The following is a 27,401-nucleotide window of genomic DNA, read 5'->3' as shown; positions in this document are numbered from 1 at the left end:
TGGAGGCCAGGAAGGAAAAGCAGAGTGTAGGGATGTGGAGGAGAAGCAACAGCTGAAAAAAAATCATGGAGCGGGCGAGGGGAGGGAAGTACAAAAGAGCAAGTGTAACATGAAGGGTGTGTGGCAAGCACATGGATCACGGAAAGCAACAGGGAGTGCAGGAGGAGAGAAGTACACAAGTGAGTCAGGTGGAAAACACATGCACTCGTTTGGTGTGCTTAACCCAAAAGAAAAAAAAAGTAGACATTGAAAAGCAAGTAAGGGAAGCATAGAAGCTAATCAAAAAAGATGTTAAAGAGGCTATGCCATAAGTGGTACAAAGATAAGATTGGGCACAGTTAAGAATTATTGAAATGAGAGTGGCAGGAAAACCTACCAATGGTAAGCAACGGGCGAGCTCAAAGCCATTATATGTTCTTGGTAAGCTCACAATATGTCTCGCAACGGACAGCTCATGCGCTGTCTCGGAGGCTTCAATCTAAAAATGAGACAGGGAGTCACAGACATTCGTACATGGAAACTCTGGCATTGGGTCAGGAAGACATAGGCACAGGAATAAGGAAACATACTGGGACGAGGAGACAATAACAGAGTAAAAAAGAGACATAAAATCTTGAACATAAGGGTGCGAACACTGGGACAAGGAAATAATTAATTTGGGTGAGGGAAAAATGGACGGTTGGGAAGGAAAACAAGCCGTGGAATAGGGTACTGACATTTAGAGTTGGAGACACAGTCACCAGGAGAGGGGAAAAAGGTCACTTAAATAGAGACTGGATCAGGTAATACAGGCACTGAGACACAGGAACCCCGACTGAAAGACTCTAACACAGGGACAAGAAGACAAAGACACAGGAAGATACAGACACGTAGACGCATATCGAAACACTAACAAAGAGACAGACAAATGCAGGGCCTTGGAAACAAGGACACTGGCACATGGTGCACCCATTTTGTGGCACGGATAAACGGACATTTTACAAAAACGTAGCCACTGGTGCAGGGAGATAAAAGTAGCAAGAGAGAGAAACCTGGACACTAGATCAAGGAAACAAAAATCTTGGGACGTGGGAAGCAGATCAGGAAAACACCCACAACAAGCAGGGAGGCATGATTAATGGGACACAGTTACTGAGACAGGTATACTCACACTGGGACAGATAGACAGACACCGAAATAGGGAGACGCTGACAATGTTACATGAGCACTGGGATGTCATAACTGTAAATGACACAAAGACACTAAGATATGAGGGCATTGGCACTGTGACACGGAGAAAAAAGCAGTGGTACAGCGAAACATATAAACTGCTAAGTAAAGGCGCAAATACTGGGACAGGATAACACAAACACCTCGGCAGGGACGTGGATGCTCAGACAAGCAATGATGGATGTTGGGCCATGGAAACGTGCGCTGAGTGCACAACTAAACACTGATTTGGAAACGGAAATATTGTACTCGGTAAACATGGATACATGGGCAGGGAAACAATGACTGTGGGATGCGAAAAGACGAGCAGGGATACAAGGAAACAGGCACTTGGAAAAGGAAACAAATGTCTGGGTAGAGAAACACAGGCATTTGAGCTCTGAAAAACATAACGAATCTGGGAAACGCGGGAAACAGGGCAAAGAAACCACTTCTGCTACAGGAACATATGGGCACATGAAAGCACCAACACGGGAACAGGGACACACCAACACTGAGTGAGGAGGACATAGATCCAACAGTACGGAGACACGGAAGACAACAGGCTGAGGCCTGGGAGACACGAACGCTAAGATGGAAAGACAGCCATACTCGAGAACAGAAAGATGTTGACACTAGGACAGGGAGTCACAGGTGCAGAAGAGACAGAATTGCATCCCACCAATTAAACTCCGGTTTGCCAGAAAACCAAATACCCATGACGGGAACATTACAGTCGAAACAGCTAATTTCACTTTCATCCCTACCAAGGACCAAAGTTTACTATACCTATAGCAAGAAATATAATATAATTAAACCTGTGAATGCAACACCGGTTCAAGCCTATGTCGGCAGACACCTGTCACACGAGTACATCACTCTTCAGAAACAAACGTGAACTTTAAGGCAAACAGGCACAGGAAGACATTGCCTGAGGTTCAGAAGACGTGTAGACTGGGGCAGGGGGTTCACTAACTCTCGAGCAGGAATTACTCGCACAGTGGGACAGGAAAACCCTTAGGCCCTGATTTATACTTTTTGGTGCAAAACTGCACTAACGCAGTTTTGCACCAAAATGTTTACCACCGGCTTGCACCATTGCGCCAAGGGGCATATTTATACTTGTTTGGCGCCGAATTTGCATCATTTTTTTGAAGGAAATTCGGTGCAAAACTAACTCCATATTTATACTTTGGCACTAGACCCGTCTAGCGCCAAAATGTTGGTGTTAAAGTCATTTTTTGGACGTGGAAACCTACTTTGCATCAATGAGATACAAAGTAGGCGTTCCCGTGCAAAAAATTACTCTATGTCTTTAGCGCCATATTTAGCTCCCTGTGCTAAAATCACGCAGAGGGGGAGGAGGGGTCAAATAGTGGTGCAAAGCTTGCTTTGCACCATTATTTTACGCCTGGGTCAGGACAGGCCTTAGGGCACCTGTGGGCCTATTTCCATGGTGGAACACCACAGAATAAGCCTACAGGTGCCCTCCCCAAGCCCCAGGGACACTCCCACCCACACCGGAGGCACAGTGGAGGATGGGGGACCCCATCCCAGGTAAGTAAAGGAAAGTACAGGTAAGTTTTTTTTTTTAAGTGCCATTGGGGGCCCTGAAGTGAGCACCCCTACATGGCACTGGGTGGAATGGCCATGCCCAGGGGACCCTAGTCCTCTGTGCTGGCCATTGTGGTGGTGGGCATGACTCCTGTCTTTTCTAAGACAGGAGTCATGTGGTATGGATGCTTTTGCGTCAGAAAATGACGCTAGGCTGGTTAGAGTCATTTATTTTTACTCTAACCTGCCTAACTTAATTTTTGGGTGTAAAACCCCCTTCTTCCATACCACCAGCCCCACTCGGCTAACATAATTTTCTTTTTTTACGCTAGCCTACCCTTTGTGCTAAACTTTTTGGTGCAAAACTGCGCTAGCTATAAATCAGGGGGTTAGGGACTGATTTTGAGTGGCCCAGTTAATTCTGACCTGTGCGTAAACCCTTGTGTACGCACGGGTCGGAATTACGAGTTGAGTATTATTTAACACATCCAATCTCTATTGGATGCGTTGAATACCTCAACCATTATTAAATTTAACAAGGGAATGCTAGACAGTGGTAACAGTATCATGCAGATTTTGGTGCGTTAAACTCCAAATTCTGCATGCTATTCCCCAGAATCTCATAATAGGTGCTATTTATTGCACCTGATAAACAACAAACCCCACAATATCGTTATTTACTAGGGGCCTGATTATGAGTTGCTCGTAATATTCCAGCCTGTGCCTTAAGCCTGGTTTACGCATGGGACAGAAATACGAGTTAGTTAACACATCCAATACTTTTCATCTGCACTAAATAATTCAACCTTAGTTAAATTTCCGCAGGTCAAACCTGATGAGATTTAACAGGGGAGAACATATGATATTTATCGTGTCATGCATATTTATGTGCTTTAAACTCATAATCAGGACCCAGGTGCTTTAAATAGGTATAAGTGCTTTTTATCGCGCCTAATAAATAACGATACCAAGGGGCTAGTTATTTACTGGGTGCCCTAAACAGCATCTATTACAAGTTTCTGGGGAAGAATGTGTGGATACTGGCATTTGATGCACTAAAATCCACATGCTTCAGTAATTAACCTATGGTTTTACCCTGTTAAGCTTTGGCAGGTTATATGAAGGTTGAGGTACTAATTATATCCGATAATCATCGGATGTGTTAAATAACACTCACCTTGTTATTCCAAACTATGCGCGGGCAGGGATTTATGCATTGGTTGGAATTAACAAACCGACTCGTAATCAGGGCCTAAGAGTTATAAAGGGGATGTTGTGGTTTATACACTTGTATTACAGCTTAATAAGTGTATTTAAATTTTTTGATTATGAATAAATGTGTAGACGCATGAAATGTTTGACGGAGTCAGACATCCAGGTCTAGGAGATTAAGGGGCTGATCATGGGTTCAGTGGATGGTTTAGACCATCTGCCAAACTTCCAATGAAGAGGTTGCCACCATAGTGGCTACCTCCCTGTCGGCTCCATCAAGGGTTTCCCGCTAGGTCGGCAAGGTGGAAACCTGTAGTTTGCGCCCACTGGCGTAGCAGGAAACAGCCTACAGCATTGTCTCTGGCTCATAATCAAGCCGGCAGCAATGCTGTAGAGCGCAGGGTGCACCAGCACCCTCGCAAAGTTCACTGTCTGCAAAGCAGACAGTGAACTCTGCGATGATGCTGGCCAGGGGGGGTCCCTGCACTACCCATACCAAGTGGATGGGCAGTGCAGGGGCCCCCTGGGGCCCCCTGCACCCGTTCTCCAACAGCATTTTCATGGCGGTGCTACAGCCATGAAACCGGTGGCGAGAAGGGGGTTGTAATCCCCGGGGCAGCTCTGCTTGCAGAGCTGACCTGGTGGATTATGACCTCTGCAACCGCGAGGATCTATGATCCTGGTGGAGCTGGAGGTTCCCTGGCAGCCCGTCTGCCAGGGTTGTAATGTGGCGGTAGGATTGCCGCATTGGCGGTGGTCCGACCACCATCCATGAGTTTGGTGGTCTCGTGACCATCAGACTTATAATGAGGACCTATGCTTGAGCTTGGAAATGTATGAATACAGGGACCGAGTGGCAGGAGAAAGTGAGCACAATGACTCCTGGACAGAAACACTCTTGTTATTTGGATTTTTTAGTTAGTTGGGACAGAAAAACATTTATATGAGGCAGGTAATACATTAGTACAGAGAAAAACTTAGGCTCATATTTGTACTTTTTTAGCGCTGCATTTACGCCACTTTTTGACGCAAAAACGGCATAAACTTACAAAATACAATTGTATTTTGCAAGTTTGTGCCGCTATTGCGTCAAACAATTACGCAAATGCAGCGGTAAAAAAGTATAAATATGGGCCTTACTGTTGAGACAGATAGTACACTTACAGGTACTCAATCATGTCTCAACATGCATCAATTAAATGCCAGTGTCACAATTCATTGTCAGTGTGATATTAATCCCACTAAGGCACAAGACTACTGCATATCCAGAATTATGCTGGTCCTTTTCTATCATCAATATCTTTTCATTTATAAGTATACAAAAGTATAACATATAAGCAGAGGCAGAGCTGTTGACTAAGGGCCTGATTACGAGTTGGGTGGTTTGATCTGACCTGATCGTAAACTGTTTACGCATAGGTTGGTATTATGAGTTGTTAGGTATTTAACGCATCTGATAATTATCAGACTCATTAAATAACTCATTCTTTGTTAAACTCCAGGAGGTAAAAAGTGTCAAAATGTAATGGGGAAAACTATACTGTATTTACCATATCATGCGGATTTTGGTGAGTTAAAGACCGAAATCCACGTGTTATTCCGCAACAAATTGTAACAGGTAGCACTTATCACACTCAATAAATAATGTACCCCGTGGATAAATACTACCTATACTCATAATCAGAGTGTAAAAGGATTATATGATATTGTGGCAAACTGAAACATGGAAAGACTCAATGGGTCTTTTGCTCTTCATCAGTAGGTTTGGTGGTCTGGCAACAGTAGGATTGGTTGGTTTAAAGCATTGGTGGTATGTCAAAAGGCAAAAGAGAGGTGTACACAATAGAGGTTAGAGAGGGATGGTTTTGGTGGCGTCTAGGCATGCATTTTGGAAAAACCTGATTACACCCCTACTCATTAATACTGTGCTTGTTCTTTATGTGAGGATTGGTTGCTGTTAACTTTGCTATACATTACGGTTTACGAGGGAAGCTTGCACTGTTGATGCATATGTTGTACCTGATGTGTATGAGGGAAGATTGTACTACTGATGCACTGCCACCATTCACACATCTCCCTCCTCCCACCTAATCACATATTACCCAGCGTGTCCAGGAAACTTTTTCTTGGGAGCTATCACTTCTGCCGCCATTGAGTCCTCAGTGACTGATTTTTCTGTGGCTGAAGATCCAAGTATCAGCTGTGGATGCGGAGGTCGCACCATGCCAGGCATCATTATTGGCATCATGCCTGGTATCAACCGTGGCTTTGGCAGCACCGTTGGTGGTGGTGGAGGGAGGCCTTCCCCTGGACCAGTCCACTGTGCCGGTTTTACGTGGGTTTCATGGACAGGCAATGGCATAGGTTGATTCTCCAACAATTTGGAAGGAGGCTTCGTGGAGGGTAGTGCAGGTTCTTTTGTTTTAGTAGAAGTGTCATGGTCAGAGTGGGGCCACAGGGCAGGATCCTGCCGGCGCCGGACAGATACTTTTCTGCGCAGGTGAATTCTGCTCTTTTGGGCACTGACGTCGAGGGTTTGAACTTCCTCCTGTAGGACAGAAAAATAAATCTGACTTTTAGGAGAGGGCAATCCTTACAGCACTAAAACCAGTAATTGTGATATCTCACTCTGGAGCTCGTTATGGCATGAGTCTCCTGTGATCAGGTGCAGTCTGTTCTCCACACCTCTTCTTTTGCATTTTGTTAACCCAAGAGTTTCGATTTGCATATTGTTTTTTGTTACACTTAGTTGCAATGATTCCCAACAGTCATTACAAGGAAACAGTTAGAGACAAATCAATGTCCCCAATTTCATTTTCCAGAGTACCGAAGAGCCTAAAAAGATGACTGTGGAAGAAGTGATGAAACGTCTGTCCAGCCATGAAAGACCCAGAACTGTGCTACATTTTTACCTGCATCAGCAAATACGGATTGCTTACTCAAGACACAATACTACCCCCACTACCCCTCTCACACAAGTTCAATGTGATAAAATTGCAGATTATTTTCTAAAGAAAGTTGCAGGTATCCAGTCCTCCTTTGTACACACTCTGTGCCTTGAATACCTTCTATTCTTTACATGTGACGCCATTCAGCCTTGGCAGAAGACATTGTTTCTCTAGCATGGAAGCTTGCTCTGATTACACCTTTAATTAAAAAAACCTGGACTGTAGGAAGCTGGCTCTGTATATGCTATATCAAAATGAGATATAGTGTGCACAGAGTCCAGGGGTTCCCGAGAGGCTTAACAGAGGCTAAAGTAGATAATACCAATGTTCTCTTTTGTGGTAATGTGGGTGAGCAGTTAGGCTTATCAGAGGGTAGTGCAAAACATTTGTTGTACACACACAGGCAATAAAGGAACTACACACTCACTGACTAACTCCAGGCCAATGTTTTTTAAATAGCAAAAACATATTTTGTTACTTTATTTCTAGAACTGCAACACTCAGTTTGCAGGTAAGTACATTTGCAGGTAAGAAGCAAGCTTATGTATCAACATCACTTTGTTTCAATTTGGCAAGTTATACCTTTTTCAAATAAATAGCAATAATCTGTTTTAAAAGTTGACAATGCAATTTTCAATTACAGTTCTAGGGGGGAGAAAAGTTAGTACAGTTTTGAGGTAAGTGCAAGACTTACAGTTCCAGTCTCCGGAGGTTAGGATGTCCACAGGTTGGGGTTCAAGTCAACCTCAAACACTTGCCACCAGCAACAAGGGGCCAGTCAGGTACAGAGTTCACAGCTGTTGCAGGATTTTAAATTGGTTCCTATGGAGACTGGGGGCACTGGGGAATAGGCCTACTTGAAGGTAAGTACCCTCGTCTTCAGAGGGCAGACCTGGGGCATTTAGGAGAACACCGGGAGGGCCACAGATCAGTACCAAACACACACCCTCAGCAGTACAGGGGATCCTGGGTGCAGGGTGCAAACACAGAGTACGGCTTCCAATGACATCGGGGTTCACAAAGATGCTGCAGGCTAGGTCCAGGGGGTCAGATCGGAGAAACCACAGGCTGGAAAGTGAGGAGGGTTGCCTATTGCACGTTGTTGCACTGGATGTTGGGTTCCCGAAGGGAGTCTGCGGGTGCAGGGTACCTTTTGGCATTGGGTATCTTCATACAGATCCTTCACAGGCAGGGTGGTCCTCTAGATTTAGTCTGCAGGTGTCGTTGTGGTGGACAGGAGGAGTCAACCCAGGGTGAACACTTGGTCAGAATTGCCTGGGGACCAGCTCTAGTCCATTGGGCCATCTGGACATGGGCGTCAGGTGCAGAGTGGGCAGGACTCGCGGATCCGAGACTGTTCTGAAGTCCTTTGTTAGAGTTTCTTTCTGGACAGGGCTGCTGTCCACGAGAGATCTTGGTCCTCTGGTGTGCAGGCAGTCCTCTTGAGGCTTTTAAGAGGTCACTGGTCCTTCTGGATGCCTCACTTTTTTGTAGCAGGGGTTTCAGAAGCTGAAGACAGGCTGGTATTGCTGCGGCCAAATTAGTTGGGGCCAGATGTAGGTAGATATGGTTTTGCGACTCGCAATTTGCGAGTCGCAAAACCATATGCAGAATGGTGTCAATGACACCATCTGCGAATCGCATGGGGGTCGCAAAGACCCACCTCATTAATATTAAATAGGTGGGTTACAATTTGCGACCCCCTTGCGATTCCCTGCGCTCACAGGGAGGGTGGCCTGCTGGAGACAGCAGACCACCATGTCTGTGACTGCTTTTTTAATAAAGCAGTATTTTTTTTTTGTATTGCAGCCCGTTTTCCTTAAAGGAAAATGAGTTGCAATACAAATGAAAAAATGAAACCATTTGGTTTCATTTTTTCAGAGTAGGCAGTGGTTCATTGGACCACTGCCTGCTCTGAAAAAATATTTTTGGCGTCATTCACAAAGGGAAGGGGTCCCATGAGGACCCCTTCCCTTTTGCGAATGAGTTAGCACCCACTTCACATGGGTGCTAACTGCGAATTGCTTTGCGACTGCGTTCGTGGTCACAAAGCAATTCTGCATTGCGGTGCGAATCGCAAATAGGAAGGGAACACCCCTTCCTATTTGCGAGTTGCATTCCCGTTTTGCGAGTCTGTACCGACTCGCAAAATGGGTATGTGCATTGCGATGCCTGTTTTGCATGGCGCAAACTGCAAATTTCACAGTTTGCGCCATGCAAAACGGTTCCTACATCTGGCCCTTGGTGTCTTCAGTCTTCTCTGCTGGGGGTCAGGTTAGCAGTCTTCTTCTTTCTTCTTGTTGAACTTCTTGAGGTGGCCAGGAATCTGGTGAGCTAGGTTCAGGGGTGCCCCTAAATACTAGATTTAGGGGCATCACAGGGGTCAGAGGGCAGTAGCCAAAGGCTCCTGTCCCTGAGAGTGGCTACACCCTTCCTGTGCCCACTCCATGTGGGGAGGGGGCCTGACTCCGAACACTATTGGGTCCTGTCCCTCAAACCAAGATGGAGGTTTCTGCAGGGAGGAGGGACACTGCAGCGCTGGACACCATAGGATTTGGGCCTAGCTAAAGTGGTCACTTCTCCCTCCATGTTTTTCCTAATTTTCCCACAGACTTGCCACCAAATGTGGGGCTTTGTTCAGGGGCAGGCATCTCCACTAGCTGGAGTGTCCTGGGGCACTGTAACAAGAAGCCTGAGCCTTTGAAGCTCATCACCAGGTGTTACATTTCCTGCAGGGGGAGGTGTGAAGCACCTCCACCCAATGCAGGCTTTGTTTCTGGCCACAGAGAGCACAAAGGCTCTCACACAGTGTGGTCAGAAACTCATCAGGATGTGGCGGGCTGGCACAAACTGGTCAGTCTTGCACTGGAAGTTTGAAAAAAATACAGGGGGCAACTCTAAGATGCCCTCTGGGTGCATTTTTCAATAAATCCAACACTGGCATCAGTGTGGGTTTATTGTGCTGAGAAGTTTGATACCAATTATTCCAGACTTCAGTGGAGCCATCATGGAGCTGTGGAGTTCGTGGTGACAAACTCCCAGCCCATTCACTTTATATGGCCACACTGCACTTACAAAGTCTAAGATTGGACTTAGACACCGTAGGGGCATATTGCTTATGCAGCTATGCCCTCACCTGTGGTATAATGCACCCTGCGTTAGGTCTGTAAGGCCTGCTAGAGGAGTGACTTATCTATCCCACAGGCAGTGATTTGTACGTATGGCTGCCATGCTGACTTTGTCTTTTTCTCACCACCAACATACACAAGCTCCAATGGCAGTGTGCATGTGCTTGGTGAAGGGTCCCCTATGGTTGCATAATACATGCCACTGTCCTTGGGGACCTTCCCTAGCCCCAGGGCCCTTGGTACCAAGGTACCTTTTACAAGGGACTTAGCTGTGTGCCAGGGGTGTGCCAATTGTAGGAACAATAGTACATTTTAAGAGAAAGAACACTGGTGCTGGGGCCTGGTTAGCAGGATCCCAGCACACTCTCATTCAAGTCAACATCAATATCAGGACAAAAGTAGGGGGGATAACCATGCCAAAGGGGTCACTTTCCTACATAGCACCTCTTCTATGGCCAAACTATGGGGGTCATTATGACCTTGGCGAAAGACGGAGAAGCGGCGGTAAGACCGTCAACAGGCTGGCGGTCTTTTTTTTTGTATTATGACCATGGCAGTTACCGCCATGGTCATCTGCTGGTTCTCCGTTCCGCCCGCCAGGGAGGAGACGACCGCCGGGCTGGAGACCTGGGTCTCCAGCCTGGCGGCCGTCACTATACCGCTGGCGGTATTTTGACCCGGCTTACCGCCGTGGATTTCCTGCGGTTGGAACCGCCATGAAATCCATGACGGTAAGCACTATCAGTGCCAGGGAATTCCTTCCCTAGCACTGATAGGGGTCTCCCCCACCCCCACCCCCACCCCGACTCCCTCCCTATACCCCCCACCACCCCTGCCACCCCCATAGGTGGCAGGGCCCCCCTCCCCACCCGACCCCCAACATCACAGAAACTCACACACGACACACACGCAGGCACCACCAACACACACACACGCACAGACACCGACATACATGGCTACATCCACACACACAGTCAGACACGCACACCCACATACAAACATACACGCACACATCCATATGGACATACCCACAGACATACACGCACTCATTCCCAAAACACGCAACACCCCGCAAGCATACATGCACTCACACACCCCTTCTACATACACAGACGCACACCCCCATGCACCCACACAACACACAACACCCCCCCTAATGGACAATCGACTTACCTGTTCCGTCGATCCTCCGGGAGGGGACGGGAGCCATGGGGGCAGCTCCGCCGACACCACACCGCCAACAGAACACCGCCGCAGTGAATCACAGGACGTGATTCGCTGGGCGGTGTTCTGTTGGCGTGGCGGTGGAGGTGGAGCAAGATGATACCCGAATTGTGGTGTCCTTATCATGTCAAGATAACCTCAAGGCAGAACACCTGCCTTGCCCAAGTTTCATCTTGGGTGAATATGAACTCATTAAAACTGAATGGGGACAAGACAGAGGTGGCAACCAACCTCACCTTTGGGGCACTCATCTGTGGCCAGCTATCATCTGTGGCTACTCCCTCACTGGTTTATGTGGTTAAGAATTTGGGGATATGGCTCGATGACAAGTTGTCTATGAGTCACCAAATCAACAAAGTAGCTGATACTTGTTTTGGCATCCTTAGGTGGTTAAGGAAAATCCTGATGTGCCTTCCGACCCCTGCTCAAAGAACGATGGTCCAGGCTGTGGTAATCTCCATTCCGAACTACTGATATCTCTTATACTTGGGTGCTGCAAAATATCTGCTTAAATTGTTTAAGACCATTCATAATGCAGAAGCACGGCTCCTCCTTCATCCACCCAGATTCACTTCATCAGCCAGTATGTTACACACTCTTCACTGGCTGCCAATTGAATGTTGGGTTCAATTCAAAGCCTTATACAAATATGTTTCTTTCCAATAAAGGGCCCATATACCTGAGACCTTTGGTGTCCTGGTATACATCTAAATGCTCGCTCCGTTTAGGCCATCAGGAGCTGGCTGTGGTTCGCAGAATCAAGAAAACCCATCAAAATGGTCATTTGCAAATCTGGGACCTAAATTGTGGAACATCTTGTCACAATCATTGAGAGCTTGCAAATCATGTACCACCTTTCACAAATTGCACAAAACATGGATGTTTCCACCTCTTCTTCAATAGTCCACCTTGGCTTTGGTAATACTGGTAGGTTTAGTGTCGAGGACTGCACTGGGAAACGTTTTTAGGTAGCTATGCTCTGTACAAATGACACTAATAATATTAAGCTGACACCACATAAGAACTCAGACCAATGCTTCAACGTCCGCACACCCAGAGATGGCCAAAGTAATAAGGTAAAGTATGCAAAAAGGGACTCTTGTAGCATCCATAAATTCTCTGTCAGTAAACTGATACAAGAGGTACCAAAGCACACTGATTCTCAATAATAAATCCAAAGGTAGGATAATAGTTTTTTTCAAATTGCCTTTTTATTCTTCAGATTCTCTGTAAGATTCTTGTACATATAACGATATATCCAAAGGACAACAGCTGACACGTGTTTCATCACCAGGACTTTTTAAAGGCTGTAGTCTTTTATTTAATCCAAAGCACAAGTAAGGCTTGATAACCAAGTGTAGTTGCACTGAAATAGCAATAATGTAGATGAGCCACAGGTACACAGGAGATATCCATGTATGGTCCCAAGAACAGTTCTTCTGTTCTACAGTTCTTAATCTCATCAGATTAAGTAGAGTTTTATACAGCCGGGACTTACTTTTTAGTCTTATCGTGGCTGCTCATATAATATAGAACTGTTCTTGGGATGATGCATGAATATGAAGAATAAAAAGGCAATTTAAAGAAAACCACTATTCTACCTTTGGATATATTATTGAACATCAGTGTGCTTTGGGACCTCATATCAAAACATATGAATTCCTAGGAATTATTTTTGGTGCATTGAATTGTGGTTAAAACGTCTAACATCCAGACCTCTTTAACATAATAATTCAATCAGTATTTCCTTGTGGAATCCTGTCAGAGGCCGGATGTAGGGCGAGTTTATCAATCATCAGCATTTGGTTTACATGTATTGGAACCGGAAGTCAGGATCAGTTATGAGGTAAATGAGTCCCATACTCAGATTGGAACCAGGGGGCTGGATGTATATATTAAAAAGATAGCATCTAATGACAGCCCTCAGTCTGCCACTGATTTCTAGATGGGTGGGAAGATATATTGTTCTTTGACCTAATGCTAACCAGTGATTGTGCTCTTCTTTGAGAAGCATGTGGCCAAAGAGTAAAACGATCTGGGATTAGAGGTGGCAGGGGCGGGGGTTCTGGTTTATAGAGGTGAAGGGTACTTCTCTCCATTAGCATGATAGACACACATAGGGCAGAGAGTAGAATCCATCTCATGGCAGCAAGCTCCATGCTGAGAAGTGATTCATAATAATTCAATATTCTTGCTCGTTGTATTTATATACTTATTTTTTATGTCAATTATATGATGTAGGCCAAACAAAACACTCATTGAATTTGGAATAGAAGCAGCTTAAATACAATATTTTAAATAGAACAAGTGTGTGAGTGGGAGGTCTGCTTGAAACAGTTACAGAAACCAGAATGTGGTAGGCATTACATTTTTTGAGACTGGAACATCACCACTACTTTTTACATCCTGCAGATGACACGATGAGTTGACACATACCTATAACCCAAGGAGATAAAGTAATTTTCACCAGAATCTCCCAGTTATTAGTCAAATGGGGAATCCACATTAGAACCCAGATCGATTTGATGGAAGTTAAGAATCTTAGAAGTTAGAGGACTCTTTGTGTGACATATTTGAGCAATTGGCGAGTGCCTTCCATTAACTCCAGGCCTGACAAAAGGTAAAACAATCATGGCACAGCTTCTTTATGTAGGATATTATTTGGGCATCTTTCAAAAGAGTGCCCAATTGAGAAGGGTGGGTTGGTAGTCATGCTTGTTTGTTTCTGTGTCCCAAGCTTTGGAACTCCCTCCACCCTCCTCGTTCCAGTTATGAGCACAGGAATCAATGTTCTGTCAACAAAATTCTAAAGAGCTTATTTGCTTTACTAGATGGACCACTGAGTGCCTGATTTAGAGATTGGTGGAAAGGGATCCCTGCTTCAAACGTGGTGCAGTACCCCATCTGCCCACTGTCTGCACTCTCTATTTAGAGTCAGGTGGACCATCATGTTTCCATCAGTGGTAACCCTGCTCACTCTGTTGGTAGAAACCCTACAACAACGTCTCAGCAGAGTTGGGGCCATCAGTGTAGGTGCATCATGCCATCCACCCAATTTAAAGTGAATGGGCTAATGTACTTTTTTCAGTTTGGTACAGCCATGGTGCTCACACAGAAAAAAACAGAAAAAATGCCTCCCATACCTTGAAAGAAAACTAGTAGGGTGTAAGGGTCTTAAGTTCTTAGATTTCTGCTTTGGGAGTTTGTTTCTGAATAACAAAAAGGTTTTCCCAGAGGCCACCTGAAACATAGCTCCCACACAACAAACGTTCAGTGCCTTCTGAAGGCACAGAGATCCCCGCATGGCCACGAGAGATCTCTAAATATGGTGGGTGGTGGTCTGACCAGAATGGAGAAGGTAATCACCCTGAAGGATGGCGGGGTGCCAGTCATACTCTAAATAAGGGCTTAAGTAATAATCTTCCTCATACTTATGTTATAGAGGTCTCCCTGGCTCCACGATATCTTTCTGGGTTCACAGTACGCTTTATAAGCAACAGATAGCTTAACACCAAATAATTTTCTTATGGGTATTGTACCATCGACTGGATGATTTTTAGCTAGTGCTACCTAGGCACACATAGGCAAAGATGAACTGGGCAAATCACAATAAAGCAAAGGATAGATCTGCAATCCACCTATAGCTGGGTAGGCTTACAATAAATAGACTTTGATTTAGTAACACCATTGGTTGTGGGGCTGTACTTGGGGGTCAATAGTACCAGGTTTCAACATGCACGCAAAGAGTTCTTACCAGACCAAACAGACCATCTATTTCAGCTTCCTTCTTCTTATCTTTTTCAACCACTGTACTGACAGTCTGTCCTTCAGGTGCCTCCTTCTTAAGTGACGGGCTTGTTGTGTCTTCCATTTTTCCTTCTGATACCTGACTGGGTTCCCTCTTGAATGTATCTCCCTCTTTAAAATCCTGAGTTGACTCATCGACTTTTCCTGTCCCTACAATTGGAGGAAGAAAACAACTCCTTGTGAATGCCATTTTCTTCACAGCATTGTCCCTTTCAGGATCAGTAATCAGTTTTTGCACTTGAGTCTTTTCTGTAATATCCAAATGTCTGGGATGAGGGGCTGGCGATACCATCAGCTCTTTTCTTTGGTGTTGCATAGGGCCACCTGTTTGCCCAAAAGTCCTTTTCTCCAGAGAGTAGTCTGATTGCATCCCCAGAAGAATACTATTATCTTTGCTTTCTTGTCCTTTGGCTTTGTCCATGTGATCTTTCTCATTGACCAGGTCTGGTGCACACTCACTTTCTTGTAAAAGAATTACATCCTCCTCCCTCTCCTCATAGCTGTTCAGAGCTACCTCCCCCTTCTGTAACAGCGGTAGACAGACTGCTTCTGCCAATGTAACAGTGCCTGTCTCCAAATGTAGAGGATAGGTTGCATGATTCAAAGACCTGTCGCTTTCCAGTATTGAGCCTGGTGAAGGCTCCTGTGGAGGTATCCATACATCCTTCTGAAATAAATATTCACTTTTATTTGAACTTCTATGCATCTCTTCAATTACCGAAATGTGTTTGAAATTAGGTTGGTCATCTGAAATTGTTTTCTCTTCCTGTCCCAGTTCTTGGGGTGGAACGTTTGGTTCAGTTAGTGATTGACAGTGCTGCTCCTCTTCTTGTGGTGGATGCCAGGATTGTTTCAGATGTCTTTCTTCCTTGAGTCTCCCTTCTTCTGACTCTGGCACTCTTATAATTAGTTTTTCCACACCTCCCCTTTCTTCTGACACTGTGTTTCCCAGAGATGTTTCTCTCTCCACTTTCTCTTTTTCTGATGCCGACTCTTCCATAGATATTGCAGCCTCCATTCTCCCTTCTGATACTGGTTGTTCAATACATGTCTCGAACTTCATTCTCCCTTCTACTGGTACTGGTTCCCCCAGAGATTCTTCTTCCTCCACTCTTCCTTTATCTGACACCAGTTCAACTAGAGAAATCTCATCTTCCATCCTCTCATCTTCCAAAATTGGCTCCCACAGAGTTGTGTCTTCCTCCACTATCTGACCTTCATATGATGGCCCCTGCAGAGATGCTTCTCCCTCTGCTCTTCCATGTTTTAAAACTGGTTTTCCCAGAGACACATTTCCCTTCTCTCTTCCATCATCTTTTGATTCTGACTCTCTCATATATGTCCCTCTCTCCACTGTCCATTCTTCTGATCCTGGGCCTCCTAGAGATGTCTCTCTCTCCACTTGCTCTTTTAATAATGTTGTCTTCTCTGATGTGTCTACTCCCACCCTCCTGTTGTCTAGTACTGTCTCTCTCAGAGAGGTCTCTTCCTGCACGTTCCACTTTTTGCATATTGTCTCATCTAGAGATCTCTCCATTTTTTCTATGTTTGAGACTAGTTCTTCCTGATGTCCCTCTTCCTCCTCTTTACTGTCATCTGATATTGGCTCTCTAACATAAGACTCTGCTTCACCTCTCCCACCTTCTGTTACTGGTTTCATCTGGCATACCTCTGTATCTACTCTTTCTTCTTCTGGCACTTCCTTTTTCAGAGATGTCTCTGCCTCCCCTTGCCAGTCTTCACATACTGGCTCTTGTTGAACTGAATCTCGTATTACGGTTATTTCTTCTTTGGCCACTTCTCCCAGACATCTCTCTCCCTCCTTTCTTCCTTCTGACGTTATTGATGCCCTGTGAGAGGTCTCTTCCTCCACTCTCCCTTCATCTGATGCAAGTTCTCCCTGAGAACTCTCTTTCTCCTCTTGCCCTTCTTCTGACAGTGGTTCTCTGGTATACGTCTCTTCCATAACTTTCCTATCTTCTAGCACTAGTTCTACCCGATATAGTGCTACATCTGCTTTCTCTTCTTCTAACTCTTGCATCATCAGAGCCATCTCTGTCTCCACTCTCACATCGTGAGATACTGCCTCTCGCAGAGATATCTCTTTCTCTAACTTTACTTCTTCTGATACCAGTTCTCCCAGATATAACTCTCCTTCTTCTCTTTCAACTTCTAATAATGTTTCCCTCTGAGATGTCTCTTCCCTCATTTTCCCATCTGATGGTGGTTCCCCCCAAAATGTCTCCCTCTCCTCTCTTCTGTCTTCCTCTGATACACTTCCCCCATGTAAAGACTCTGCCTCCACTCTCTCTTTGTCTGATATAGAGTCTACAAAACATGGCTCTCCCTTGACTTTCTCTCTTTCTGCTATTGATTCTTCCCGAGATGTATCTCCTTCCTCACCTCTATCAATATCTGGTTCTGGCTCTCCCATAAAAGCCCCTCCCTCATGTTCTGATTCTAGCTCTCCCAAAAATATCCTTGTCACCAATTTCTCTTCTCCCAACATTGGTTGTCCCAGGAGTGTCCCTCCTGCCTCTCTTCTTTGTTTTTCATATGCTGATTCTTGTAGATTCTCTTCTCTCCTTTTTCTTGCTGTTGGTACTGATTCCCTGAGAGAAGTCTCTTCTTCTACTCTCCCTTCTTCTTGTTCTGATTCTGATTCTCCTCCATGTGACTCTCCCTTCATTCCCTCTTTTTCTTCTGATACTGCTTCTCTCTGAAATGTCTGTTCCTTGTCTATTCCTTCTTTTCCTAATATCAATTCTTCCAGAGAGGCCTCTGGATTCTCCTGTACTTCTTTTGATACATGTTCTCTCAGATAAAGCTCTTCCATTCCCTCTACTTTTTCTAATATGAATGATGACTTTCTCACAATTTCCCCTTCTTCTTCTGATACTACTTCTTTCATTGGTGTCTCTCTCCCTTCTCTTTCATCTGTTTCTAATAATGAATCTTCAGGAGTCACATCTTGATCATCTCTTACTTCTTTTGATATTGGTTCTCCCAGAGATGGCTCTCTCTCTCTCTTCCTTCCTCCTTCTGAAGCTGATTCTATTGGAGACATTGCTTCCTCTATTCTAGCTTCTTTGGCTACTGATTCTCCAAGAGATATCTCTTTCACCTCTACCCATTTCTCTAAAACTTGTTCTCCCAGAGATGCCCATTTCTCCACAACCTCATTTTCTGGTACTGGTTCTACAAGAGAAATCTCTCCTTCTGTGCCCCATCCTATTTCTGGTTGCCCAACAAACCTTTCTTTTCCATCTTTATCTGGAATGTCTTTTTCATGAGAGCTCTCTTCCTCCAGCTTTCCTTTGTTTGATACAAATTCTCCAAGATATAGCTCTCTCTCAACTCCCTCTCTTTCTGATCTTGGCGCTGCCCGACATGTGTCTTCCTCCTCTTCTCCTAAGTTTTCAGATGCAAGTCCTGTCAACAATGTATCTCCCACCTCTAAATCTTTTTTATCTGATTGTGGTGCTCTCAAAAATGTCGGTCCCTCAAATATCCTTTTTTCTGTTACTGTTTCTCTTACAAATATCTCCCCCTCTCCACTTGATTCTTTTTCTGATACTGTTGTTCCTAGAGATGTATCTCCCTCCAGGCCTCCTTCTACAGATACTGGTTCTCCCAAAGATATCACTCCTTCTTCTCTTCCTTCTTCTTCTGAATCCGGTTTTCCCAGATAAGTAGCTCCCTCCCCTCTCTCTTCCTCTAATACTTGTTTTCCTACAGATGCCTCTTCTTCCATTCTCTGTTCTTCTGTCACAGATTTCTTATGAGACATGCTGTCTTCCTTGTAGAGTTGGTCAACATTTTCCTTCTGAGATGTTCCCTCCTCTTCTCCACTTCCTTCTTGTAGGTCACCTTCACCCATCTTAGGTGCTTCATCTTTTACACCCTCCTGCTCCCTGTGTAGGTCAACTTGATCCCATTGAAATGTTTCTTTGTCCATCTGTTGGTCACTGTGTTCGCTGTAAGTGGCTTTTGCCTCTTCAATTTCTTGTGTCTCTTGATTATCCCCCAGCTCCACTTGAGTTCTTCCCATTTCTTTATTTTCTCCCTCTTCCTGTAAGTCTCCGTTTTCCATCATAGATGTTTTTTCTTTTTCCTCCCCTTTCTTCAGGTCTAAGTCACTATGTTCCATCAGGAACTGGAAAATGTACTTTTCTTCCTTCTGTTTGTCACCTTGTACCCACTCAGGAGTTCCCTGTTCCTCCGGTATGTCAGTTTGTTCCATCGGAAAGGCATCCTCCACACCTTCCTTTGAATGTCTGTCATTATGTTCCTTCTGAGACATTTTCTCCTCCTCTTTATCTTTCTCTTCTACCTCCACCTGTAGATCACCTGATTGCTTCTGATGTATTTTCTCCTCCTCTTCTTCTTCTCCTTTCTTAACTTGTAGCTCACCCAGATCCTTCTGAAAAAACACCTCTTCTTCATCTTTTATCTGTCGGCTACCTAATTCTTTTTTAGATGTTTTCTTGTGTTTCTCCCCTAATTGCTCCCATTCATCCTCCTTTTGGTAACCCTGTCCACAGTGTGTTGTATTGTCTACCTCTTGATGGTCATTTACTTCTCCTCTGTAGAGTTCCACCTTCCCTGCATGTTGTGGATCTGCTCTTTTCTTGTGAGAAAGTTCCAATTCATTATCCAAACCACCCTGCACATTCTCAAAGACAGCTGTCTTTACCCAAGAGTTACCCACCCATGCCCCCACATCTTCCTTCTTTTTCAGCACAATGTCCATTTCCTGCAGGTTATCTGGTTCTCTTTGAGATGCATCATCATCTCCATCATTCTGTATATCACACTGTTTCTTCTGAGAAGTGTCCTCCACTTTATCTGCCTTTTGGTTGTCTGGCATTTTCTGAAACATTCTTGTTTCCCACTGCTGGTCACCTTGTTCCGTTTGACAGATTTCCACCTCTTTCTCCCCCTTTTTGGCCTGTTGGTAATCTGGACCACTCTTAGTTATTTCTTCTTCATCTTGTTTGTCACTCAGTGCCCTTTGACATTGTTCTTCCTCCTCTTGTTGGTTGGTTTCTCTTTGAGAGGGTCCCTCTTCCTTTGCATATTTTGAGTCTCCTCTTTCCTTCTGAATAAGTTCCAATTCCGCAGCTTCACTCTGTTCAGTCTTCTCACACAAAAAGTAGTCTTCTCGGAGAGGTTCCTTCTTCTCATCCTTCACCTGCTGGAGAGCATGCATCTTTATATGGGAACCATGAATCCCCCTACCCAGTTCTGGATGCCAATTCAACATGATTTCTTCTTCCATTTGCCCATATGGGTCTAAATCATTGGATTGATTCAGAAAGCTATCTTCCTCTTCCTCTTTCTTTGTGTAATTTGTCTCCTGCAAAGACATTCTCTCTTCTTCCCCTTTCTGAAAATCCTTCCATTTCACCTGAGCTACTTTCAGTTCTTCCTTCTGCCACATGATCTGAGTTTCCCAGCAATGTAGATTTTCTTTGTGTGTCAGCAAATCTGAGCCAATCAGAGGGTCCTCTGTCTCTCTTGTTTGGAGCAGGTCGATCATGGGTCTATTCCATTCTTGACTCCCCATTGGCTCTTCCAGTTCCTTGTAAGATACTCTCTTCATGCAGTCTTCATCATCTGTTGACATCTTGTCTTGTTCCCTATTGTTTTCCTCTACCAGATCCTGGACAATGATTCTACTGTCAAAGTTTTCTTCATTTTCCTGCCCAGGAAAATAGTTTTCCACTGGCTTCTCCTTTTGCTCGGTCATTGTTACCTGCTTCTGTTTTGTGACAGATACTTTTGAAGGGTCTGCTATCACGCCTATCATACTAACGTCTTCATTTACACTAATCTCCTCTCTGTCCCTCTCCTCACTACACTTTTCCAGTGTGACAAAGCCTCTCTGACTACGTTCTTCTTCGTATGTCTTCAATTCAAGTCCATCCATAACCTTTCCCTCCATGTTTTGCTCCCTCATTGCAAATGTGGATGTCTGTGGAACATCTTCTTCCTTGTTCCTTTCCCCGAGGAACCCCACCTCTCTGGCTACAATACTGGCATCCCTATGCAGAGTGGCAATGAGCCAGTTGTCACATTCGTCCATACCCTTCTCCTCAAACATGAACCTCTCTGGTCTCACCTCATCCTGCAGTGTGAGAGTTGAAGTCACATTACACTTTTCCTCCACCTTCTCCACAAGTCTCTCCTTCCTGACCTGCTCCTGCAGTGTGACAGTGATTTTCTGTTGAATTTTCTTCCTCCCCTCATCCTCCTCTTCCATGGCTATCTCTGATGTTAAATCATCCTGATGTGTGAGAGTTGAACTCACATGAGATTTATTTTCTTCATTCTCCACAAACCTCCTCCCTGTGACCTGCCCCAGCCACCTGGCAGTGTCTTTCCACTGAGTTTTTTCTAAGTCCTCATTCTCTCCATCCATGGGCATCCCAGTTTGTTCTTCTTTAATGCCCCTATGCAGAAGCCTTAAGGTGTACCTATCTTGAGATTCTTCTCCTTCAATCTCCAGTCCCTCACTATCACTAGATATTGCCTTTCTCTCTACCACCCTGACCTCTTCCCGTTCTGTGTCAGAGGCTCTCTCATCAAGTGCTTTCTCCCTCGTTTCCTCACCCACAGACTCCTCTTCACTGTCCCCCTCCTTCAAGGAGACAGTGGCATGTCCTTGAAGATGTTCGTCCATATTCTCCTCTTCTTCGCTGTTTGAGCTCACTCTTCTGTCCTCCTCCTTGTCCTTCATGTACAGTGCAGCAGCAGAACTCCACTGGTATACTTCATCCTCATTTACATCGGCCATAGGACTCTGCTCTTTATTTTCCTCTCTTTCCTCCTCTTTCTGTGTAACAGGAGGTGTGCCATGCGATTCGCTCCCATCATTTTCCTCATAATTCAACCTCTCCTCTTTCCATTCCTCCATCACCGTGGTGGTAACTCTCCAATGAGTTGGTTTTATCTCCTGCACCTGATCTTCCTCACATGTGGGCTGCTCCTCTCTTTTGTATCGTTGCAGTGGATCAGCTTCTTCCCCCATTGAGTTTGCACCCTTATGCCCAGAGAGGCGTCTATCCTTCACTCCCCAGGCAGGTACCATCGGACCTCGCAGATATTCTTCCATCTCTTTGAGGAGGTTTCCGGTCAGATTCAGGGCTTCCTCTTCCTCCTCCTTCCCCTCTCCATCTTGCACTTCATTTTCATCCCCCTGTGACAGTGAACTCAACTCAGACGTAAGTTCCGTGACTGCAAATGACAACAGAAAAACATTCAAATCATGTGCAGTAACAACAAAGAAACATGTTTTCAAATGTCCTTGATTCGTCAAATGCCATGCCAGTAGCCCAAGATCAACATTTGGGCTGACAGTCACACAGAAATAATTAGGATCCACCCATCACAGACTCTTGAGAACACACAGAGTTAGTGGCAGAGGTCCGACATGATATTAAGGCGCTCATAGGAGGTCCCAGTGTTGCTTTGAATGACTACTAATAGGTAAGGGCTGGGTGTGTCTTGTTGAGCTGGCAGACTAGACTAATTAAATTGTGCAGTTATTTGTCTACGCCATTAGCTTGCACCCCATCCTCTCTTCTCCCACACATATTTAGTGAGACAGTACAGTAAAGAGTTTGAAATTTCAGTGAATTAGTCCTGCAGTATCAGCAGAGTGTGAGTGTGTCTTGTGAGCAATGCTCTAAGATTGATTTGCAAAAATACGCGTGTGTGCAGGGCAGAAAAAGAATGTATTTCAGCTACTGTGCCTACTGTGAAGTGAATCACTGTATATGCTGTTTTTAGGGTGCACAATGTTAGTATTGTGGCAAAAATATTATGTGACACAAATATTGTGAAAAACATATTGTTATGACAAGAAGATTATGGGACATAATATTGCAGATAAGGCAATTGTGTTTTAAGTTAAGTTGTTTTTCAAGAAGAGTATGTTTTATTATTGTCTAATTATTTTATGATTTTGTTTATTTTAAATTATTAATATGTTACTGTTAGTTGTCTGCAATCTTTAGCAATAGTTTTGTTGTTTTGGTAATATTTTCAAAAATTGTTTTTAGTTCATTTCAATTTTTTTAGTTATGACAGTTTGTTGGTTTGCTAGGGGTAGCCTGGGAAGTTTTGTTAATTTTGCATTTTATTTTGTAACATTTTTTACTAATAACAATTTTACTAATGTGTTTTAGAATGTTGTTTTGACATTTTTTTTTAATCTAATTGGGTTATTAAATTATTAATTATATGTATTGTTTAATTATTACAGTCTTTAATTAGTATTTGTTTTGTAAATTGTTGCTTATTTTCTTATTTAAGTTGTTTAATTAGTTTATTAGCTATGTAAATTATTTAACTGGTAAATTATTATATTATAGTTTTTGTACATTGTAAATTATTGTGTATTTTAATTGGATGATTATATTATTAAGTAACGTATTTAATTGCTTCAGTTACTGATTTACTTTATTTTAATATGTTGTCTTTTTGTTTTTTAAAAGATTGACATTTTTGTAATGTTTTCATTTGTTGTGATTTATTTATTTTTATTGCTATTATTTCAGTTTTTTTATTTGTTCAGATTGTAGAGGAGTTAGTGGGAAGTGTTTTTACTATAAATTGTTTTAGTGTTTATATCTGGTAAATAATGTTTGCATAGGACATTTCATCTAAGTATGTTTTTGCAATGTATTTGTTTATGTACATTTTATGAATATTTGGTTATTTATAGAAATGTGTGTATTTTTTCCATGCTTAATACTTTAATTGATTTTTATATTATATTTTACATTGTCATTTAAAATGTTTTTTTTTAAATAATTATTATATATTTTTATAATTTACTTTATATATTAAATCTGGCCCATCCAAAGTCCAGTGCTTTTCCTACTGTTCCTTTGGTTGGTGTGGGAATAGTAAACATGACCCTTGCAAAGTCCAACGCTTTCCACAATGTTGCTTAGGTTAGAGTGGCTGTAGTAAATTTGACCCCACTAAAGTTCACCACTTTGCCTACTATTCCTCAGGGTGTAGTTGAAATAATAAATCTAGCCACTCAAAGTACAGTGCTTTCCTTATTATTGCATAGGCTGGAGTTTAAAAGGTAAATCTCACCACTCCAAAGTTCAGGGTATCCCCTGCAGAGCCCAATGCGTTCCATAATGTTGCTTGGATTGGAGTGGAAATAGTAAATCAGGCGCCTCCAAAGTCCATCACTTCCCTATTCTTGTGCTGGTTGGACTGGGATTAGTAAATCTGATCCTTCCAAAGTCCAACGCCTTCCTTACTGTTGTCTATGCTGGAGAGCACATAGTACACCTCACTCCTCCAAAAGCGCATTGCATACTGTTGTATAGGTTGGACAGAGAATAGTAAATCTGACCCCTTCAAAGTCCATGACTTTCACCAGGGTTGCTCAGGTTGGATTCGGAATAGGAATCTGACCCTCCTTGCCCCACCCAAAGTCCAACAATGTTCTTAATGTTGCTTAGGTTGGAATGGGAATAGTACATCTGACCTCTCCCAAGTTTAACATTTTTCCTAGTGTTGCTTAGGTCTAATTGGGAATAGTACAAATGAACCCTCCAAAATCCAACACTATCACATATTTTGCTTATGCTGAAGTGGGAATAGTAAATCTGCACCCCCCAAAAATCCAATCCTTTCCCTACTGTCTGTTAGGATGAAGTGGGAATAGTAATTCTGACCACTCTAAAGTCCAGTCCCTTCCCTTCTCTCGCTGAGGTTGAAGTGGGATAGTAAATATGCCACCCCTAAAGAACACCCACCCCCCACAAAGCCCAACACCTTCTCTACAGTTGCTTAGATTGAAGTGGGGATAGTAAATCTGACCTCCCCAAAGTCTCACACTTTCCCTTCTGTTGCTAAGGGGAGAGTGGAAATAGTCAATCTACCCCCCTCACCGGTCCAATGCTTTCCCAACTGTTTCTTAGGTTGACATGGGAATAGTAAATGTCATCCTTCCAAAGTGCAACACTTTAGGTTGGAGTGGGAGTAGTAAATGTTATTCCTCCAAACGTTAACTTATTTGACATTTTTTTGGGAAGTTTGAATGTTAATTTTGTTTTATTTATATTTTTGGTTTCATTTTTATTGTAATTAAATGTAATTGTTTAATATTTATTTCACTTTTTATATGTATATTATTTTGGATGTAGACTTTATAAATATTTTTCACTTTTTATTAAAGTTGTATCAATTTTCATTCCTTTTGTAGATTTTTTATATTACTACTTTTGAATTATGTTTTTATTATAATTGTTGTTATTTTGTTAACTTTGCATTTTATTATGTAACTTTTTTGACTAATAACAATTTTAATAAATGTGTTTTAAAATGTCATGGTAATGATTTCAGTGGATTGTATAATTTTGGATTTCTATTGATTTTTTTATTATGAATGTTTCTGCTGCGTTTTTAAAATGTTTTATTAGTACTAATGTTTTATTTTTTTCAACTAATGGAATTAATTTATATGCGGTTTAGTTTGTAAATATAATTATTTATTTAAATGTAAATTTATATATTTGTTACTATTATCTTCCAATTTACATACATAGATGAATAAGTAAAAGTATTTAAAATTATAATAACTTTAAAAAATAATAACTTAACTTAAAACTATTAAATACATATTATTACCTACATAATATTAATATACAGGGCCATGATATTTTGCATATTATATTTTTGCAATTTCCGCTGTAACTATGTATACTCAATATTTAAGACCACAATATTTTTGTACTTTGGAAAAAAAAACAGGACCTGTTCTGGAAATGTTAATGCTTAAAATACTGGGATGTAAGGTTCTTGAAATCCCCATAATAATGTGTCTTCTTTGACACGGGTCAAAACAACTCTTACTGAACTCAGAACCCATCACATGCATGACAAGATTGGTGTTGGGGTGCTGGGAAACCGAAAGGAAAGATATTTCTTGGCCCACAGGGGTTAGCAACGATGGGAGAGCCCTGCCCCAGAGGGACACGGAAAAATCATTACAGTTTGGTCACACTGATTAACAAATATTGAATATCTGCTGCCTCTGTGTTTTACCAAGAAACAACCAATGGACCACTTTTGTCCTTGTGGTGAAAATGGAAGGGTGTAACAGTGTGGGCTTTTGCAGAGCTTTTTCGTAACTCAGAGTGAGAGACAATCTGTGGATATTTCTGAGTCTGTGCATTAGATTTTCTGCTCTCTTGGACTGAGCATCTCGCATAAATAACTGGTCCCTGATATAAATGACGGTTAGCTGAAGCCCAAAGCTGTGACGGGGCTCCCCTTTGGTCACAAAGAGTTAGTGCTAATGTGATTGTTAGTGGAAGGTGAAAAGACAAATGCAGGCTCCTTACTTGAGTCACAAAATGTTGGCATTGAGACATCATTAGAGGCCCCGGGGGGTGAATCTTCCTCCAAATAATGATCTCCAAAGCCTGCAGGCTGCTGCCCTTCTGCACTCCGCCTTTGGGTACCTACATCCACTGTTAAATCTTCGCTGCATGTCCTATGGATTCTCTTCTGCGGTGCTCTATCTGAGCTTTGACTGTCAGAGGAATGATGTAGGAGTGAATCTTCGAGCGAAAACTCATTAATTCCTCCAGGCTCTGATCCTCCCGAGCTTTGCCTTTCGGTGAGCAGGCAGGGAGGTGCTTCTTCCTGACAGGCATCACTGATGCTTCCATGTTGTGGCCCTGCTGAAGTTCGCGTTTTTAAGGATGATACCCTCCGCAAGGTGACCCGGCTCCACTGCGCACTGAGATCCAAGGTGTTCGTAGATACCTAGAACAAGAGAAATTCTGTGAAGAGCAGAGACTGAGCAACAGAACAAACTAAGGGGCACATTTATCAATATTACATGCAGCGCAGCAAGTCACCTTGCTGCCCTGCGTGTAAGAGAAAAGGCAGGAATGGACCATGTTTAACAAAATACAGCGCATCCCTGTCCTTTTGGCTGCCTAGTGCCAATGCAGGCACCCTTGCGCTGTGCTGCAAGGGTACCTGCGTTGCAGACAGGATTGTTTTTGTGTAGGAAGGGGCACCTTCCTGCATGAAAACAATCCTTGGAGGATTTTTAATCTTTCTATGTGTCCTGCAAAATGCAACACGCATAGAAAGAGGAAAACTGAGGAGAAATAAAGATATTTCGCCTTGTATGCCTCACCTACGTTAAAGGCGAGAACTTTGTAAATTTCAGGCTGGATTGTGATCTAATGACAAAGCAATGATGTCATTGAAATTCTCTTAAATGTAAGGACACAGAAATGTTGATCTGAAGAAAAATTCATTTTCTTGTCACACCTGGAATGGAAAGAGG

The 27,401-nt window shown here is 43.2% G+C and overlaps 1 protein-coding gene across 2 annotated transcripts in view; it reads right to left on the bottom strand.

Annotated features, from left to right (window-relative positions):
• The window catches only part of LOC138304168 (trichohyalin-like), a 137,940-nt gene that overhangs the window by 46,630 nt on the left and 63,909 nt on the right, over positions 1-27,401 (bottom strand). The window contains exons 4-6 of one of the 2 annotated variants that reach the window (XM_069243996.1): positions 26,440-26,866; positions 15,009-22,300; positions 6,057-6,502 (exon numbers count right to left, since the gene is read on the bottom strand). In XM_069243996.1, the coding sequence (XP_069100097.1) occupies positions 6,057-6,502; positions 15,009-22,300; positions 26,440-26,866 (8,165 nt within the window). The remainder of the gene's footprint in view (positions 1-6,056; positions 6,503-15,008; positions 22,301-26,439; positions 26,867-27,401) is intronic. The other variant, XM_069243997.1, reaches the window with a different exon arrangement.

This window comes from Pleurodeles waltl, chromosome 7 (genome assembly GCF_031143425.1).
Source record: "Pleurodeles waltl isolate 20211129_DDA chromosome 7, aPleWal1.hap1.20221129, whole genome shotgun sequence".
Lineage (NCBI taxonomy): Eukaryota > Metazoa > Chordata > Amphibia > Caudata > Salamandridae > Pleurodeles > Pleurodeles waltl.
Note: the sequence above shows the minus strand (reverse complement) of the source record. Positions and strands in the feature narration are given on the sequence as shown.